Source organism: Rhinatrema bivittatum, chromosome 17, assembly GCF_901001135.1.
Source record: "Rhinatrema bivittatum chromosome 17, aRhiBiv1.1, whole genome shotgun sequence".
NCBI lineage: Eukaryota > Metazoa > Chordata > Amphibia > Gymnophiona > Rhinatrematidae > Rhinatrema > Rhinatrema bivittatum.
In genome coordinates this window covers 21,861,999-21,878,153 of record NC_042631.1, presented here as the reverse complement: position 1 = coordinate 21,878,153, position 16,155 = coordinate 21,861,999, and the positions used below count along the sequence as shown (strand labels likewise).

At 43.0% G+C, this 16,155-nt stretch overlaps 1 protein-coding gene across 2 annotated transcripts; it reads right to left on the bottom strand.

Annotated features, from left to right (window-relative positions):
* LOC115079347 (forkhead box protein M1-like) lies at positions 1-9,395 on the bottom strand. 2 transcript variants are annotated; one of them, XM_029582842.1, is made up of 7 exons: positions 9,014-9,395; positions 6,732-6,838; positions 5,528-5,701; positions 4,667-4,798; positions 2,504-2,543; positions 1,565-1,710; positions 1-815 (listed from the first exon to the last, which is right to left on the bottom strand). In XM_029582842.1, exons 3-7 carry the CDS (start codon positions 5,603-5,605, stop codon positions 120-122), a joined length of 1,092 nt encoding a protein of 363 aa, XP_029438702.1. In that variant the 5' UTR covers positions 5,606-5,701; positions 6,732-6,838; positions 9,014-9,395; the 3' UTR covers positions 1-119. The 2 variants fall into 2 exon arrangements, with proteins under 2 accessions (XP_029438702.1, XP_029438703.1); XM_029582843.1 differs by lacking the exon at positions 5,528-5,701.
* Positions 9,396-16,155: the final 6,760 nt, after the last annotated feature.

Here is a 16,155-nt window from a genome sequence, read left to right as displayed (position 1 = left end):
ACTTGTCTAGTAAATCTATTGGAATACTTGAAAAACATTCTGCTTATTCACCAGGAATTGTATTTTCAGGGAGGAAAAAATGTGCAGGACATTTCAGAGATACATCTGTATGAGCATAATTAATTCCTGTTGTAAACGAAAGTCCAACTCATGTTCGTCATATCTGCTCCTTCATCTAGGCTTGGCATGCTGAAATCAGAAAATATTTTAGCCAAGCAGTCATTCTGCTGGTCAAATCCCAGTGCGTCGGTGGAGGCAGCTCCTCTGAGTGGACTAATGCCCAGGAGTTCTTCCAGGTCCCTTTCACCACTCTCAGGCTTTGGCCTCGCTTGCGCGGTTTCTTGGAGAGGCGTGAATCCGAGGCTCGAACAGCCAAGAGCCTCATTGCTGGGGGACTTCAGCAAACTGCAGTCAAGCATGCTGTCCTGTAATCTTGGAGTGGGCCATGCTTGCCTCCAAGAAACCAGCATGGAGCCTGGTGACAGCACCCCCGATCCATCTCTGCACGGCGTAGATGTGCACAGGCCCTGCAGAAAGGCGGTTTTTGTGGGCGTTTCAAAAGAAGAGACTGTTTCCACGGCATTCTTATCAGTAGATAAGCTGGATGTGGACTCCAGTGTCAAGTGGCCAACGTGGTCTGGCTCCGGCCTTCTCGGATTTGCTTTTCTGTGGGGACGGGACCGCTGGCGGCCTCGGCTTTTCCAACGCTTAGCAACAATTTGGTGGGACTCCGCCCCTGCCAAACCTGTCGTTTCGTTGGCTGGAGCAAGGGAAGCTTTGGGACAAGCGTTTTGATTTCCGGTAAGCACTGGAAGCTGAAAGAGGAAGCAGAAACAGAATGCAATTACACATTTCTAACCTGACCAAGTTCAATATTTATAGCACACTGGCTGGAGCTATTCCCTCTCCTTGGGGGGGAGGAAGATGAGAAAAGGAACTTCTTGCATGTCGAGTATTTTGCCTGTGAGGTGTCATTCCTGACTGTAGAGAGCAAGGTCTCCTTCCTGATCCTACGGCAGGAGAACAGGAAAGCCAGAGGCAAGGCTTCCCCCTAAGCTGTCCTGGTGATCCCACAGTCAGTCAGGGTTTCAGGGTCCTCTCAATGAATATGGATATACTAGGCCTTAAATGTGTGCAAACTCATTGGAGGGGATATCCTGCCAAACCGACTGGCTGTGGGATCACCAGGACAGGTCTGAGAAGCCCTGGCCTATGGCAAGGACTATTGTACAAAGGCCCTCGCCTAGCGCCAGCTCTTTGCTCATAATATTCTCCGTGCTTAAAAAAAACTTTCCTTTACAAGCCGGGGAGTCACTAGGACTTATCTCTGGCCTGTTCTGGAGCTGCTAAGCAGTTCCTTTACTTTGCAGTTTTTTGCTTCCTCTAACAACTGGATGCAGAGGACTTGACTGAATTTTCAGAAATGCTGGAGTAGCAAAACAGATTTAAAAAAAACAAAACAAAACAAAACTCTTTACAAATATCAGCGACAGCACCAATCTGTTCTTGTCCAGCATATGCACCATGTAAATAAAGTACCCCCTATGCAAATATACACATTTACCTTGGGAGCTATGGGTATCTCTTTGGCCCTTCTAGGCTGTGAACAGCTGGAAACAGTAGCTGAAAACACTGGGGTCTGGTACAGCACAGGGATGGTAATGAAAAGCGGCCTGGGAACGGGATAAGGTGCACAGCTCTGGGGCAGTTCTGTATCATTAAAAGGAAGAAAAACCAGAGGAAGAAAAAACTTTCAATACTGCTTGTTTCACTGGCTTCCCAATCCGATCCACATGACCCATGAAAGCAGGCCTGGTTTAGCGGTTTTAATTTGATCTGGGATTTTTGTAGCCTGCCTGGCCAAAGATGGAACGAGCGTGAAGGGACTATAAAGCTGAACGGGAGATGGGGACAAGCCACATGGTTTTTGTCTGCCATCAGGTTCTGCAACCAAAAGCTTACAATTTGAGTCCCTGAGACAACAGGAGACCGTGACTTGGCCAAGGGTCACAAAGAACGTCAATGGGTTAAATGGGGATTTGAACCCTGGTTTTCAGCCCATTGTTCTAGCCTCCTCCAGATATCCCCAGTGGATATGCTTGAGATATATTACCTTCCATTTGGATCAAGAACTAGGTTAATGTATGGATCTTGGCTACCCTCAAAAACCAGACCTGCCTGCAGAAGTCTCAAGGATTGGATTTGGCCAAGCACCGGTTTTATCTGTAGTGAATTTTTAATGCTTGTGAAAAAGGCGCTGGATTGGCAGTCTCTCTATTCACAGGACTACAGTACATGCGGCAGCAGCACAAACTCCCCTCCCCCCCAAATGATTCTGCCAACGTGCCTCAGCCCTGGTCCGAAGGAATGACCTTCCCCAAGGGCAAGCGGGCGACTCTCAACGCCTCCGCCCGAGATGGCCAATGGTGTGTGTGTGTGCTCAGAACTCTGTCTGAAACCTTCTGTCTTCATAAAAGGATGTTCCCCTAGTATATTTAGATACCTTTAGATCCTGGCTGCTGCAAGGTGGCCAAGTCAGTCTCCTGCCCCAAAATATAAAAGAAACAAACAACAAAAACAAATAAGTTAACACACTGAATGTCATCTTTTATCCGACCAAAAATGATTTCCGTAATGATTGGAAAACCCGCAGAAGGGAATTTTTATGCGTATTTACAGGTCAGACATCATCTGGATTCACTTAAATGTAGTGCCCGAGATATGTTTGTTCCTAAACTCTCTCATGCAATTTCTTGCAGCGGTGGGGTTGCTCAGTAATAAAAGTATCATGAGAAAGTAACAATACCTGCAGTAACAAAACTTGCAGATAAAAGGGCCAATTGAATTTAGATCTTCTGCTTCAACTGTTTAAGAATTTATATACACTGTCTGGGTTGATTTTAAGTTGCAGGAAATGCAATTTAAGATTTGACATCCTTATTTCAGAGGATGGTCAAAATGGGTATTATATCTTCTAAGCTTTGTGTGAAATGTAAAATTCACTGCAGCTCCTTGACACATACATGTTATGCTGTGTGTAATGCTATACAATTTCTGGGATGCTGTGTTACCTTCCATCCAATCTGCCATTTTGCAAAAACCACCTTTTTCAGGGAGAGTTTCTATTGTTGGGAAAGGTGACATGGGCAAAGAAGATGCCCAAGATTCTTCCGAAATTTGCTCAGGGGGCCCTTATGTTGGCAAAGTTAATTGTCTTCGCAGTTTGGGATTCAGGAAGTCCCACCAGTACATGTTGCTCGTACGATACAGTGGAATCAGATTCGTAAGTGTCATGGTAGGGATTATTTAAATGCTTGGCATTTGTTTTTTCGAGGCTGCCTGAACAAGTTGAGGCATGATGCGGTGATATTTGTATTCGCCTCGCTGAATGAATGGTGTGCATGAATGGATGTCAGTCTTGGGTTTGTGTTCCTGTCTCAATGGAAAATTCCATACAGATATGATGTAGCAGGCTATTGTTTGGCTTTCTTTATTGCTTTTTATCGTTATGGAGTTTGTTGTGCTGTTACACTGCTTAAATTTAAAAAAAAAACCTGCAGAAGGGATCACATCACCCCTATTATCAAGATGTTAATTTGACGTGCTGCGAGGGCATAAAGGCATTCTGGTCATTGTCATGACAACAGATCTTGAGTCAAAAGGAAAAATAAAAAATATCGCTTCCAATCCAGTTTCATTTATTATTTTAAAATGAACCCTCCAGATTAAATTAAATGTTGGGGATATATTCCAATAACTTTAACACAAAACATCCAAAAAATTGAGATAGATATATATATATTTTGTTTTTTTATTATTTTAAAACTTTCGATGGGTTGTATGTGAAAATGTTAGAACAGTAGTTCATACCTTAAGTTATTAGCTGGCTCTCAGTTGTCATGGCAAGGCTGAGGCAGTCTTGAGCCTGCCTAGGACATGCAGGGATCTGGAGAATTACTGATAACCCTCAGCCCAAGGGAAAACTAGTCAGAACAGATGATCACCATAGCTAATGGCTTTTTTTTTTCTGGACTGAAATGGAGGAAAAACTTCTTGTAAAGAGAAAAGTAGGTTTGTTCCAATACTGCATTTTACAGACTGGGAATCCAATGGTGTGACAGAGGGCAATATTATGCACCAGGGCTACCAGATCAGCAGATTAAAAGAAGAGATATATGAACCAGTGTTACACGAACCCTGTGCTCAAGGGCTGCAACCCAGCTGGGATTTCTACAATGACCAGCAGGAGATATGCACACAGTGGAGGCAGTGCATGCAAACAGATCTCATGCATATTCATTATGGAAACCCTGAAAACCTGACCGGGTTGCATGCACCATAAACCAACACACCTGCCGAATTACAACTAAACTCCTTTGTTTACAGGGATCATTGTGTTACCAAAACCCGGATTAATAAGCTTTATTTTGACTGAGAAGCAGCTCTGCCCCAGTAAAGCCCCAGTGTCAGATGCAATTCATGTGTTTTCCACAGGCAGAGCAGATCTCCTTTACTGAAATGGCAGAGTCAGGAGGAAGGAGGTGCCAGCAGACAGGTGTAAAACATCAAATGCAGTACAAACTGCGGCGTCCACTTCTCTCAGCGCAGCGCTGGCATTGAGGCCCAGTTACTGAAATATGCCTCATCTAAATACTCTCCTACTTACAGCCTGATCAGATATGGAGGGACATGTACTCTGGTAACAAGATGGCTTAATTGTCCAGTACATCGCTTTCCCATGGTTTTCTCTCTGACGAACAAACACGTCATGAATGGAAAGGTTGTGTCTGATGGAGTTCTGTTCGACAAATCAAAAAATACATTAAGCGTTTAGGTGCAGGTTTCATCTGCAAGACAAGACAGGTTGTCGAGGCAAAACAGTAAAAAAAAAAAAAAAAACCCCCAAACAGCAAAATACTCAAGAATTTTGCATCCAGAACAAGGCAGGCATCCATGACAATGCCCCTTGCCTCCTCCTGACTCTACAGGATCGTTCCAGGTTTTGAAAGAGGAGTCCGCTAAAACCATCTCCTGAGAAGCTAAACATGCAGCGTTGCCATGGTAATCCACTACCAAAAAACATTAGTTTGCATTGAGATGCCATAAGTGCTCTTATGTGCTTTTATAACCTGCTTTATCTGCGCTGGTTCTCCCATGGGAGCAGGAATGGGGATAAAGGAGAGAGACGCGCACACATGTCCAGGTTACCAGGGCCCAAAATCAAGGTCAGGCCCACTTCGGTATTTACAGGCTCCTGCTTTCCATACTATGTCTCCAATATTTGCAATCAGACCCTGAAATGCATGCTCCGTTCATGGAGTCCTGGACAGCACAGAGTAAAGAAAAGTCCTACAGCAGTCTAACACCAGTCCCCAAACTCAGTAATATGATCCCCTGTATAGGCTGATTTGATGGAGAACTTCAGGCAGCTTTACTAACACTGTTTAACATGGCACAACGGACTAGAACCAAGAAACAAATCTGCACATTAAAAGGGATTGCTTGGACAAGTCTCATCCTGTCTTACCTTCCAACCTGGCTTGGCAACGTATTTGTAATAAGGGAAATGCTCCTCTACCCAGGTGTAAATCTGCTGTAAGGTCATTTTCCTGGTCTGGGCACTGTTTATAGCTAGCTGTATGATTTCGAGATAAGAATATGGTGGTCGATCCTTTGGGAAAGGCCTAGGAGGTTTGACAGACTGAAAAAAAACCCAAAACATTTCATGTGAGCTCCAATTCAAAAAAGGACAAGCTAAATAGTGCTTTAGGTAAAACAAATAAACAGGCTCTGTTTCTATTTTGGGGATATATACTGCCTTTCTAGTCCAGCAAAGGAAAACCCAAAGCAGTTTATAGTAAATCAGAAAATAATCAAATACATCATAATATGCACAGCCATATTTCACAGAATGGTACATAATCAAACCCAGCAGGCCTTCAATAACCTGACCAAGCCCCTCTCTCTATTGAAGCCTGCTATAGATCTGAATGCACATATTAAATAATGTAAATTTAGTAGGTTTCCAATCTTCCTGGCATGTCAGAATTTTTCTCTCTCTCCATTTTGTTTCACATTTTTTTATTTTTACTTTCCATCTACTTTCTTCTGTCTTCTCTCACTACAGCCTGTCTTTTTTCCTCTTGGCTGCCTCCAACCCTTTATTCTCTCTTCTCCCAGACTCTCTTCCTCCCCTCTCTATCCTATTTGATACCTCCTGCAGTTTTTCCTCCCTCCATTTCCACCCCCTGCCTTCCCTCTCATGCAACTTCACCATCAATCTCTCACCTCTCCCACATTTTTCCCTTCTCTGCTCTCCATCCCTGGTCCTCAACAGTTAACCCACCCTCTCTCTTCTCCTTTCCCCCATTCTCCCCCCCCACCCCCTATCAAGGCTGCTCCTCTCCTTTCCTCTGCCATGACCGCCCCCCTCCTGCTGCCTGGGTTAATCTGGTCGTTAGACCATGTGAAACACTGTAGTGTTGTGAGGCTCAAAGTCGCAATGAGGCCTGAGCAGCAAGAGGCAGACATGTCCTGATGCACCTCCACTGTCCTCCCACAGGGTCACATATGGAGGAATGCAAGTCAGGAGGGGAAGGGGCTCCTGGCATGAACTAATAAGCTCAATAAGAGTTGCAGTGGGCACCCGATCACCCAGAGAACACGACCAGGCTAGCTCTTGCCAACTTCATGGAACACAACGCTCATCTGCATCCCTCCCCAAGGCTCACCTCTGCCCTGCCACCATTCTCCTTCTCTTCTGGAAGGAAACTCTGACAAGACAGTCTTCCTAGCCACTGGATATTGGTTAAGCTATCATCCAGCTGAGCTTTGCCATCTGGAAGAAAAAAAAATAAATAAAGACAGTTCGTCAAGAAATGAATGTTGCAACATTTCTTTACACCATTCAATTGGCAATTATAAGAAAAAAAAATCAAGGCCCCCTTTTTTTTCCATTCTGATTTAGATTGTATTTCTGAAGAAAAAATGTTTAGTTTCTTCAAGGTTCCCAAACTTGAAATTCACCATAGTGGCTAAGCAAATCAGAGAGCTGATGTACTGATCCACATCAGAGTCTCAGGCAGGCATCCTCTTGATAAATGTATAGCATGGATAGATCATAAACCATTTTACAATGGAATCAAGGAAGGGGAGTTTTAAATGCAGAACTGAATCTAATAAGAATAATAAAAATAATCAATAGTTGCACAACTGTTATTACAAAGAAATAATATAAATATTAGGAAAGAGAAAAAAAATAGGAACCAAAAGGGGCAGCAATGGAACCAAAAAACACAAGTTGATATTAAAAACTCTAAACAATGCTATAATAGCAGTACTGACTGCAGCTTCCTCTGCTGGTCTCTAGTTTGGTTCTTGAGCAAAGATATTTCAATTTGTATAGTTTCACATGTGCTCAGAATAGGTTGCACATTTTTTTTCAATTCTTTCTTAAATCTCCTTTCCTGAAGTCACAGTTGGCTCCTTAAGCTGCGTTTATGCTTTAGATGCATCAGGCTCTTACTAGGGCACGTTTCGAGATGATCAGTGCAGCAGCGCCGTGATTTACCAGAACTATAAAGAGAGGGGCTGACTAAATATGAGGCACTTTCAAATACGCTCAGAAATTAAATGAAAAACTGTAAACAGGGACAACTTAATGGCTGCACAACGCTGCCAAAGAAGTGCTGTGTATGCCGCATTCAAAGCCCCACTGAGAAGAGGCATCCCAACCACTGGGCAACAGCAACACCTAGTGGCCAGATGGTTGGTACACGTCAAGTTCAAAAGGGAGCTTGGGCAGGAAGAGACTGCAAGGCTACCCCATCCAAAATCAAATAAATATGTAGTAGACAGCATGAAGAGCGAGTCTTAATGATTTTGTCTATGATAACTATCAGATTATTGAAAAAAAACAAACACCTGGTACTACTGCTACTTTAAGGCTTGCTGTGAGATGGCTACAAGACAAATCTTTCCTAGATAAGTAACAAAAAAAAATTATCTAGCTTGAAATCCTACATGCAAACTGTAGCATTAAAATATAATGCTGTGCACTTTTTTTTTTAAAAGGAAAAGGTTTTACATTAAACACTTTCTCTGTGATTTAGGAATTGGCACACATCAAAGTGATGCATGCTCCCTTTCCAAAAGTAAATCATCCCCAGAAATCCATCAGTGAAGCATACACTCCTACAGAGGTAGCCTTAGGATTGTTGAGGCCCTAGACAAGAGTCCCTTACAAGTTTAATTTTGATGATTTATAAGCCTCTCTCTCACACAACACCCACAAATGTCCAATATTTATGTAGGTAAGGAGACATTGTTCCAATTTTCTTGCCATAACATTGGCATAAATATAAACAGAAGAAAAAAAAGATGTTTTACAAATATTTATAATCATGTTTTCATTACAGGCCATTTGTAGAGAATATCTCAAATATTAACAGAGCCTATTCATACAGTTATTCTTAGAGAGTATACAAAACAAGAAGCCAGGTGTATGTACTCAGTAAATATTAACCCATCAATTGTATTGTGGATCTTTTTAACATTCTTTGTAAAAATTAGGTAAACAGTCCGGCGTTAAACTGGAACTAGAACGACTTCCTTGCAAAACCTTCACCTCCCCCCAAAAATGTGTTGCAAAATTTTAAGGTCATCCTAAAGAGTGGTGTGCCAGATGGTTGCCTGGTTTGCCCTCCCACAGACGCCAGCAGGAGCTGCTGGCTACTAAGATTCTGCGGGATGATCTGAGAGCAATCGGTTCTGCGCCAATTTTGCAAACAAAATGCTTTCTCTCACAAAAGTTCTGTTCATTTAGCATTCTACCGTAGTACCACATGCTGCCTAGCTGACAGTTTGGAGTGGGCTGGGCTGAAACGTCTTTTGGCCAGAGGTCCTAAGGTGTTTCTTAGAGGGCAGGTGTTCTTTAGTACATCTGGCGCTAGTTTGACAAAGCGCTACTTCCCGCTAATCCCCAGCTCTCCGAGCATCGGGCACGGACGGTTACCTCCACCCGGTGCATGCTCCCCGGCGCTTTCCACCTTGCTCTTCCTGGTGGGGCCGCAAGGCAGGGCTGGCGCGTTCTCTCAGCGCGGATTTCAAGGCAGAGACGAACCCAGGCCCAGCTGCCCCGCATGCCACCAGTTTGGCCTTCTGCTAATTCAGGCCCTTTTAATATGTTTTGTTTTTTTCTGATTGCGGTGCTCGGTGAGAGCTCCTGACTGCTGTCTTTTAGTTGGAGGCGGCAGACTGTGGAGTTTGCTTGTTTTTTAAACTCGAGAGTGGGCTCCCGCGGTTGAAAGCGCTCAGTTGGGCCGGGGGCCGGTGCCGCCCGAGCTTTCTTTTTCTGATCGGATAAGCTGCAGCTGAAGCGGGGAAACAGGGCGGGACCGGCGCCAGCACTCGGACGTCGTGAAGGGCGCACCCCGATGACGTCAGAGTGCCAGTGGCCATATTTGATTTAGGCTCTGATAAGCTAGGATTTAATAACAAAATTAATGCGAGGTTATGCCCTTTTAGACTGCAAGGAACCCAATGGCGAAGTACAGAATAGGGATGAAAGTCTAGGACCAAAAAAAAAAAGGGCGGGATTGGGGGGTGCGATCCTGTCTGATGATCTTAATGGGGTCAGACAAGCGGATAAGATAATGGCAAAAATCAGAAAGATACTTGGGTGCCTAGGGAGAGGAATGATCAGCAGAAAAAAAGGTGATATTGCCCCCGTCTAAGTCCTTGATGAGATCTCATTTAGAAGACTGTGTACAGTTCTTCCAAAGGATATAAACTGGTTGGAGTGGGTCCAAAAATAATCAGTGCTTGTACTAAAGCATATGCAGACAGAGTTAAAGATCTAAGCATGTATAACCTAGAGCAGGGGTTAGTAAGCTATGGCATATGCCAGGCCATTTTTAGCATCACAACTCTGACTAGAGCTGCAACTGCCTCAAGCAGGTTTGCTGAGGTTGGGATACCCCTACCCTGCCAGCAGTAGGTCACATTTAAACAAACATCTGTTATCATGAAACCAGCCCCCCCCCCCTGACAGCAGGAGATGAGATTTTGTAACCTGACTCCTACTGCTGCTCACCTCATAATCTGGTAGGCCACCACCGAGCCCATCTTGCCACGCGGGCGGAAGAGCAGTAGTGGCTGCTAGTGGACCTCACCTGGCTGGTGGCTGAAGACAGAGAAGCCTAGCAGGTGGCCATGGAGCTCATCCCACAGCGGCCAAAGATGGAGGGAGGACACAGCAACCACCAGGCCCATCTTCAGAGAATGTATGTGTGAGCCTGTGTGTGTGTGGGCTATCTGCAGTGTGTGTATGTGATTGCATATGGGAGTTTGCATGTGGAAAAGAGAGCATATGTGTGTGATTGCATGTGGGAGAGAGAACGTGTGTATATTTATTTTAAAAAATGTATATGTCATGCATATCCAAATGTTCATGGCAGATCACAACTTAAACATTCATAAATAAATCCACAAAAAAAACATAACAGGCACAAAATTCAACAGTAATAATTTAAAACAAGGACAATTATGTAATATATAGAATTCAAAAAACCAGAAAAAGACTAGCATGCTGCTGTGAAAACATGAGAGGGAGCATGTATGTGTGATTTCCTGTGGGAGAGAGAGCCAGCATGTGTGTGACTTTGTGAGATTGCACTTAGTAGAGAATGTGTGTGTGTGCGTGCATGTGAGAGAGCATTGTGTGTGATTGCATGTGGGAAGAGACAACATGTGGGAGAGTGTATGTGTGACTAACTATGTGGGAGGTAGAGAAAGTGGATATGGGATTGTTGTGGGGGAGCGAGAGAGAGCTTATGTTTGTGATTGCATGTGGGTGGAGACAGCGTGTGTGTGCATGTGAGAGAAAGTTTATGTGTATCCTCTCCCACCCCAAATAATTTTTATGACAATCTCAAGGTGACTGGAAATCCAAAAGTACCCAGGTATGGAGAGCAATTTTTTTTTTATCCTTAGAAGTTTTAATTATTGGTGTTTTTTGATGTGTCTGCTGTTTTGAAATATTGTATTGGTGTTTTGACATTTTTTAAAAATGTGTGTATGATTTTTTAATGATTGGATGTTATTCTATTCATCCGCTGTTTGAAATATGTATTCCTTTTATTGGCATGGTTTTACTATTATGATGTTTTGTATTAATTTTGTTGTTTGTTTTATGAGGCATGGTAATGTTTATGTTTTTCTATTGTTGCACTACATACAGCATTTGGCTTGTTGGAGTTTCCAGTTCAGTTTTTGTCTGCATGTTTCTATTTATACTTTTATATAGTCATTTTATTCTGTGTTTGGTGAGGTTCTGTATGTGTGACTGAGGTGAGGGATTCTGGTAGCTAGCATGTAGTTTCTGTATAAGGATCTATAGCAGCCTGGCCTGTTTTGTTTCCCTAATAGGAGATGTATTGGGAAGGAGGGGGAAGGGAGTGAGAGACATTTTTCTCTTCTTCTTCTTTTTTTTTTTTACATATCTTGAATATTTCGAATTAATGTAAATTTAAAATTTATATTCAAGAGTTGTGTGAAAGGAATCTGGTGGATCAGGGTGCTGACCAACTTACGGCACTTGAGGCCCAGAGTTACTTACACTCAATTTAAATCTTGGAGAAATGATAGACATTTAAATACCTTCAAGGTTTCCATGCACAGGAGATGGGCCTCTTTCAAAGGAAAGGAGGCTCTAGCACAAGGGGAATGGGATGAGGGTGAAAGAGGTAGATTTAGGAATAAAGGAAGGACATATTTCTTTATAGACAGGGTAGTGGATGCATGGAACTGCCTTCCCCTAGTGGTGATAGAGGTGATGGAGAGAAGGACAGCATCTGAATTAAAGAAAGCATGGGATAAATACAGAGAATCTCTGAGGGAGTGGTAGAAATTATAAAGCTGAAGAGTTCGTGTGGATAGGCAGATTGCATGGGCCGTAATGGTCTTTATCTGCCCTCATGTTTCCATGTTGTAGTCTTTTAAAATTGGCTACAAAAATTTACAAAACTTTGCATCTTTAGTCAGGATCCTCAGGAGTGCCCTAGAGATGAAAAACTGGTGTCAATTCAAAAAGGTTTAAATGTTCTGGGCCTGGCGACTCAGTATAGAACCTAAATGACCCCTGCCTTAGCCTTCAAACTACCCAAAGGACTAGAGCCTCCAAGGCAAATTCCCCTTCTCCCTCAAGGACATGTCCTGTCCCTTGGCACCTTCAGTGATTTTGGGGGGGGGGGGGGGTAGGGTGCTTTCTCATCTTCACCTCAGGCAATCGATTGTCTTGAGCTGCCAAAGCTCCTATGGATAATTGGAACAGAAGTCAAGTATTTAAGCGAACTTCAGAGCAACAAGTTCTATAGAGATGCTACGCCTTAAAGATGGCCCTAAAAAGGCTGCTGTAAGGGCCACACTCCTGTCACAGTAACAGTGTGCATTGGGGTTCAGCGGCATGCTTCAGGAAGTGTAGACTTTAGGGAAAAGAACCGAACTTGTTTTATTTTGGAGGCTCTTTTTCGTAGGGGAGTGTAGTCTAATATTATTCTGATCAGAATGTTTAAAAAACCGCAGCTCCATAGAACAAATGCTATTTTGTTTGGTATCAAAGTGGACTGAAATGCATTTAACCCTGCCCAAATCTGGGCAGACTAACAAATGATGACAGCGGCGTGCAAATGAGCCTAGAAGGTAAAGCGTGCTGGTACATTATCTACCGACTTTATTGCAAAAAGGTTACCTCACCTTTCCAAGATGTAGTCACATTTTTTTCACTACTGCGTCTGTGAAGTAGTTAGTATGTGGACTTTATCTCTGCGTTCGTAGCTAATGCAGAATTTTGCATTGCGTTAGCTTAGCATTGATTTTAGCCCTGTTCTAATGAGAAATCTACGGCATGTGCAATAAAAGCACAAGTAGCACGGGAACACCTAGGTTTTGCATGCCTTTCATTTCAATGATTTCAAGCTAAGAAGAAAATAATTACTGAAGTAGTATATATTGTGCGCCCTAATTTTTTGTTTTTTTTAATGTCAACTTTCTTTTGCATGGTGCTGCTTTCTGTGGTTCTCCCCACTTAGTATCGTTCACACTAAGCAGGAGGAACCACAGAAAAGCAGGGGGTTTTTTGTTTTTAAGTTGAGCCCTTGACTTGCGGGAAGACTTTACGCCGGCTTCAGGGCAGGCGTAAAGTTTACAGGTTGAAAAGTGTTCCTCGGGCGCATGGGGATGTTTTGCATTGTGGGATAATAGCTCTTAGTGTCATCTACACGGCATTTACACTTGATGAGTGCTTATTTACTTTCGTTTGCACACGCGTTTTGATCCCCTTATTGTATCCAGGGTTATGGACGTGTGACCAAAGCATGTTTCCAGCCACTTGGGTAAGCTGTGTGCTAGGCTGGGCGCAGTTTATTGCATTGGTCTCAAAGTGGAGTGGTGATATAAAAAGGTGGAGTGGGCAAAGCCTTCTGTTGTGTGCTAAGCATTTTCTTTACGCACGTTTAGATTTGTGCATGTTTTCAAGCCATCAGCTTACAGCATCCGGGAGTTAAATAAAAACAATTGTCGTGTTTGCGTTAAACTGTAGGCTGACTTTCCACAAGTTTTAGTGCTCAGCTTATTACATCAGTCCCTTAGCCTGTGGTGGGCCAAACCAGAAAATCATGTTTGCTTTTGGAAAGTGGAGTGGGCTTCATCATGCAATGTGAGCAGCTCATAAGAATAATGAACCACTGCTGGCATGCAGAGTGATAGAAAGGGCAAAAGCAGGAGCTCACGAATGGGGGCTAGAGAGAAATATTTCTTATAGGTTTTCCTTGGGTAGACATTGCCAGCCTCATAATATTTATTGATCTGTTTGCTTCTCTTCCCACTAATTGTTCATTTGCTTTTTCCAGATGTGCTTTCCCCCTTTCCTTTCAGTTCACTAAGTTCTGGGGCCCTGCACAGGGGTCCTGAGGCTCTTGGTAGTCCATGATGAGTTATTTGGAAGATTTCAGTCTTTGGTGGTGAAATCTCATGATCACTTGATGCTAGAGGTTCCAAACCCTTTTTTTTTTTAATATAGCTTGGGGACAAGCTCGACATGAAGTGGACAGATTTGCTGCTTCTCCTTGGATGAGGCGAAGATAGAGCTAAACTAGAAGACAAATGGAGCAGGTTATGTTCAGTACTTTTGGCTTTCACTCTCGTGCTCATCTTATCGCACCAACCCAATGACGTTGACGGGCGGCCCTGCAGGATTCCCTGTGTGCATGCTGTGCTTTCTGTGCTAGATGCAAAGAAAGCAAGTGGCTCTTGATTACTAGCCTGAGTGACAGCTAGACCTGTTCTTACTGACTTTTCAGCCATGCTCCTTGAGTGCCTGCTCTCTGAGCCATGATGAGACCGGACTGCTCACCGTTTAATAAGTAAACTCATCTGCCACTTCTACAGCAGTGTATGAATGCCACCTTTCAATAGCATGAAAGACAAAAAGGCAGAAAAGGGGCAAAGATTTTAAAAACCTTCTCTCTGTTTGATGGCTCTGGAATTCAAAAAAGAAAAAGAATCTAAAAAGTGATTTTAGAAAGAAGCACAAAGGTATTCAGAGGAATGGCTGCTTCTTCATTTGTTCCAATTTGTAGATGTGTTTGCACAAAGCAACAACAAAAAAAGCCTTTGCCATCCATTACAACTCTCTCTCTCTCTCTCCTATTTCTTTGTTATTTTCAAAGAGCTGACATGGCAGATACAGTCCTAAAATGAGAGCGTTCTGTTATTTCACCATAACATAAGATCTAAATCCCGAAGATGCCGCACTGCTCGGGGTGACCCAAGTCTGTGAACTGTTATAACTTCAAGGAGGCCCCGGGACTTGATTTCCATCAGCTGTTTGTCGTTTCCCTTGAAAAGTCAAGGCATGAGCCTTAAGAAAATGGTGAGATGGCGGAACATTGACCCCTGTTATTAGGTTCATCTTCTTAGCTAACGGAGGATACCAGAGTGTTTGTCTGTGGCATCAAATACTCAAAGGCTGAAGTGCTGAAAGGAGGGGACCAGCCTTTAAAATGTCTTTGTAATCATTAATCCTGGCCCCCTGTTGGGCCTCTCTTTTGCATCAGAAAAGCTTCCACCTATTTTGTTAAAAAACAGCTGCATGAGATCTCAGAATGGGCTTTTAATGGTCATTGAGGACAAACAAAGGCCCCGGCTAGGAAAATGAAGTGTACTGAAGGCAATTGGTTCTTTTGTCTGTCTGAAGCCAAAACAAGCAGAGAAGAAATCCCCAGACTGATTTCTGGATGTAACTTTTTTTAATGTTTTAAAAACCCACTGGAAGCATTGCTTCACAGGTGTAATGATAAAGTTTAGGAGCTGATGAAGCCGGACAACTGGGAATGTCCGTGCTCCTCACCCGTTTTATTTATTTATTTATTTATTTTTTACAGTTCTCAGTAAATGAGCAGCTCATTAGTGCCACTTCTCATCAAGGCTTCTTGCTGAAAATGTTTGGGCCGAGCTGTTTGATTAAACTTTTGTTTTCTTTTTATTATATTTTTGGCCCAGCAGTGTCCAGCTCAGAATTTTTCTGAAGAGAGTAATTAATAACTGTACCTCACCATGGTAGTTCAATAACTCTGCAAACTCCATAACTTTGTTCACACCATTAATGGGTAAATTTGTTCTCCCTGGTAATTTCCTAGCTCCTTTTCACTGCTCCAAGTTGTGTAATTCCCTTGTTTTATTGTAACTGCAATCTTTTTTGAGCACCTGTTAATGTTTCTTATTAATTGTTATCTTCCCTCACACCTCTTGTTAATTGTAAACCGGCATGATGCGATTCTCATCGCGAATGCCGGTATAGAAAAACTCAAAATAAATAAAAAAATAAAATTGAAGCATCCTCTACTGGCCCAAGACAACGTTAGCCTTCATTCACAATCATCTGAAGCATGTCCTCTATTTGTACAACCTTCTTGAGCTCAGTCATTGCAGGCCTTCTCTGGCAGCCACAGACCAGGACTTCCTCTAGAACCCAGCATGTGCTACTGGAACGTCCTCCCCCACTGGGGTATTGAGCCCTTCTTGCTGGGCTAAATAACCCAGGATACAAAAAAAAAAATCAAGGGTAACATGTTGGCTTTACGAGGGTCACATGCAAAG

Excerpts from the sequence above, each read along its gene's own strand:
- LOC115079347 (XM_029582842.1), bottom strand. The coding sequence starts at position 5,605 with ATGACCTTACAGCAGATTTACACCTGGGTAGAGGAGCATTTCCCTTAT. Across the intron at positions 2,544-4,666 it reads CCTCCATATCTGATCAGGCT|GAGACTGACTTGGCCACCTT; the intron begins GTAAGTAGGAGA and ends ATTTTGGGGCAG. Across the intron at positions 816-1,564 it reads AGATACCCATAGCTCCCAAG|CTTCCAGTGCTTACCGGAAA; the intron begins GTAAATGTGTAT and ends TTCCTCTTTCAG.